The following is a 3342-nucleotide window of genomic DNA, read 5'->3' as shown; positions in this document are numbered from 1 at the left end:
ATATATATATATATATATATATATATATATAAACATAAATAAATTTCACATTTGATTTGTGTCCTATCTCTAGGGTATATGATGTTAGGCAAATTATTCCAAAATCTAAAAAACTTCTGGTGTCAAGCACTTCAGATGAGGGATACTCAACCTGCATTGTGTTTTGTGTTCTTAATTTGAGAAAGTTATTTTTCTCTGAAAAATTTTTAAAAGTTGTTTGGCTTGTGTATACCCTTCAATTAAATTTTTTCCTATCATCTTATTTCCTTCTGAAAAAAGAGATGTTCATCTGTATGCTTTCTCTGGAAACCACGTACGCCCAGAGCAGACTTTCACAGAATTCGTAAATCGCTCTGGCCTGCAAGGGCTTCGTCACTTCCCGCTGTGAGTGCACAGTGGAGGCAGCAGGATGGAAATCCACACCTCCGGGTACCCACCTCCACGCGAGCGAAGCTACTGCTTAGGCCAAAGTCAAGTGTGGGACCACAGACGGATGCGAGGAACACAAAGAACAAGACGACATTTGTTTGCCTGGCATAAAACTATCACACCAAGTAAAACGAAAGCCCAAGTTTTAATTACATTGTAATTCCAGATTCAACAAAACATAGTCCATTTTATCGTGAATAAGTAAAACATTACAAAAGCCTGCAACAGATTCTATTTAAATCTTTTCCTGAAGTGTATTTTCTGCCACAGCCACAAATAAAAGTCCCTTTATGATATCAGGAATGTGGTTTCTTAAAAAGTCTGGTCTCTGGGTTCAATCAATTAACATTCAATGTTTCGGTAGTCTGGTGGTTAACATCTGAATGAAAACAGCTTTATTTTGTCTATAGTTAAGATCAACAGGAGAAGGCTCTGATGTGAGATATCATATCTTTCTGCTCTTGGTTCAAGGGATTAAAATCATTGCAAGAGAATGCCTGAATTTCTACAACAAATGACTATTGTTTTCTTGTGGAATGTTATTGACAGATTCTTAAACATGCCTTAGATTCCTGTAAAAATTGCTTGCAAGCAAACTGCTTTGAAACAATACAGCATTGTTACATCAATATAACAAAAACAGCAAGTTTGGCTAACCTTTAATCCTGGTGCTGACATGAGTTATAATTTCGTGTGCTTTAAAAATGTTTAAGGTAGGGTGAAACATTTCGTAGCACTCTCCGAAGTTTGTTTTCTCTCCCCACCCACCACAAAGCTTTACTTTATGCTGATACACAATCACTAAACAACACGGTCATGTCATTCTAGATCTACGGGTTTGTAGGGGAGCTCCGGAACCAGCCGAGGTTCTTAGAGCGTGGCAACACTTGGGAAGCTCCCGGGCTCTCCTCCTAAGATCTAGCCGGGGTGGAGCTGGAGCCAGTTATTTGGCAGAGCTGGCCCGCTTATTCTAATATGCAGTCAGGCTTGAGAACCACTAGGATGGCAGCATCTGAAAGAATGTCAGGGTCATGACCACATGAGGCGGGTAGGCCAAAAGACTGCCGCAAATGTCTGGAAGGGAAGCCAGGTGCCTGACAGGTAAGGACGGTGACAGAGCATCCCACATACGGCTCATCATCCAAGCACACGGGACGACTAGCTAATGTGTGCCTGGCAGTGACGCGCAGGATCTTTAAGGGGGGAGGGGGTGCCGTGCTGCCCTGGACTGTCCCGCATTTCCTAAGAGCAGAAAGCAGAATAGGGTTTCACAGGGAAAAGGAACAGAGCTGGGTACTTTCCAGAGAGGTGGTTCTTGGGACCAGCTTGATGCTAAGGAGGGAGATGGAGATGCTAGGAAAACAGAGAACGGTCCAGAGACATCCCTGGGAACGCTGCACCACTCAGGAGGGAAGGAAAGGCAGCTGACTGCCTGTCAGGGGTTAAGCTTTGATCCTCTCCCTGGTCCTCGGAGAGACCCTGTTGGCAGGGTGGGGACTGTGGGATTGGAAAGTCTCAGGTGTGGCCCAGCCAGTGGCATGGTTGTTATGGTAGGCTGGGTCCCTCATGGTCGACTGCATGGTTCAAGTCCCAGACCCAGCGGCTTAAAGAACACGCAGGGGTATCGCCAGAATTCCAAGAGGGGAATGGAGGAGAAGGGATTGCAGCAAGACCATCCCCCCCACCCCCCGGGGATCCTTTCCCACTTTTTCTCTCTCTCTTTCTGGTGAGTTCAGGTGCCCTGTAGCAAATTAAAAAAAAGAAAAAAACTTTTTTTTTTTTTTTAATAAATAAAAAGTGTCTGGTGTGCCTGCCATGGTTTATTTAAGCCAGGCGTCATCATCCAGGGGCTGGGTCTGGGGTGGGCATGTCCAGCCACACACAGCCTGCTACCCTCCGCCCTCTGTAGTTTTGTTTAACCCAGCGCAGCCTAAAGTTCTAACGAGGGCCCATGGGACTTCGGTGTGACCTGGACAGGACAGAAGAAACGGTGAACATGCGCTCCTGTGCAGATGACCCCGACTTGCCTTGTCCCCGGGGGGTCAGTCAGGGTTAGACTCTAGGTCACCCCAGGGCTGGCAGAGGGTTCAGGGCAGCTGTGGGCTCACTCAGGAAGTCAAGTCCAGACACCGGCCCAGTCTCTGGAGCTGAATGTGGAGAGCTTCCCCTGCCTGTTCTCTTAGCTCTCTGCTACCATCTGTGGGGAGGCTGGCGGGGTCCAAGAGGTAGTTGAGGTTTTTGCTTTGGTTTCTTTAGATCTCTGATGGTTAATAAAAACTTTAGACTTTTTCAAAATGTATAGATTTTTCCCAAGTTTTTTGTTGTTGTTGTCAGTTGATTGCTTTTTGGCCCCCCCCCCCTTTTTTTTTTGTGCAGGCTCTGTGTTCAGCTTTATGTCTCTTTGAGAAATCTCGTATGTAATCTGTACTGTTTTCTTTGTCTAAATTAGGGAGCTCTGAATTATTCGAAAGTCAATTTCAGTCTTTGTATACTTACTGTTGCAATGTTTCAAAGCCTTGTTCTTTATAGAGCAGTTCTTGTTTCATCTGTGAGAGTTCTCTCTTCAGCTTTTTAACCTTTTATGAGAAATCAATGCAAAGATGAATGTTTGTAAATAATTGGGGACACAGCACATCCGTTTAAAAGATAATAAATTAGTAAACTATTAAATATATTAAACACGCCGTCAGTTTAAATAACATTCACTTTACTAGTTTATTCTGCACATAAATTCTTTGGAAGGCATACTCATCACGTTTAAATGACCAGAGATGGACGCTATTATTATGATGTACCTCTGCGATCTTACTTAGCAGCAGTCCTATGCGCTAGACCCATCCTGGTCTCCCCTTTGCAGCAGTAGCCAATGAGAACAGCCAGAACGTCAAGCCTTGGCAACTCCACCATGACGCC

At 44.5% G+C, this 3342-nt stretch overlaps 1 protein-coding gene across 2 annotated transcripts in view; it reads right to left on the bottom strand.

The window, feature by feature from the left end:
• The window catches only part of WWC2 (WW and C2 domain containing 2), a gene marked incomplete at its 5' end in the record, with an annotated part of 134130 nt that overhangs the window by 81046 nt on the left and 49742 nt on the right, over window positions 1-3342 (bottom strand). For both annotated transcript variants that reach the window (XM_014592384.1, XM_014592385.1), the window contains 1 exon segment: window positions 2926-3005. In XM_014592384.1, the coding sequence (XP_014447870.1) occupies window positions 2926-3005 (80 nt within the window).

The sequence above is a fragment of the Tupaia chinensis genome, unplaced genomic scaffold, assembly GCF_000334495.1.
Source record: "Tupaia chinensis unplaced genomic scaffold, TupChi_1.0 Scaffold000685_1, whole genome shotgun sequence".
NCBI lineage: Eukaryota > Metazoa > Chordata > Mammalia > Scandentia > Tupaiidae > Tupaia > Tupaia belangeri.
This window is presented reverse-complemented; position numbering and strand designations above follow the sequence as displayed.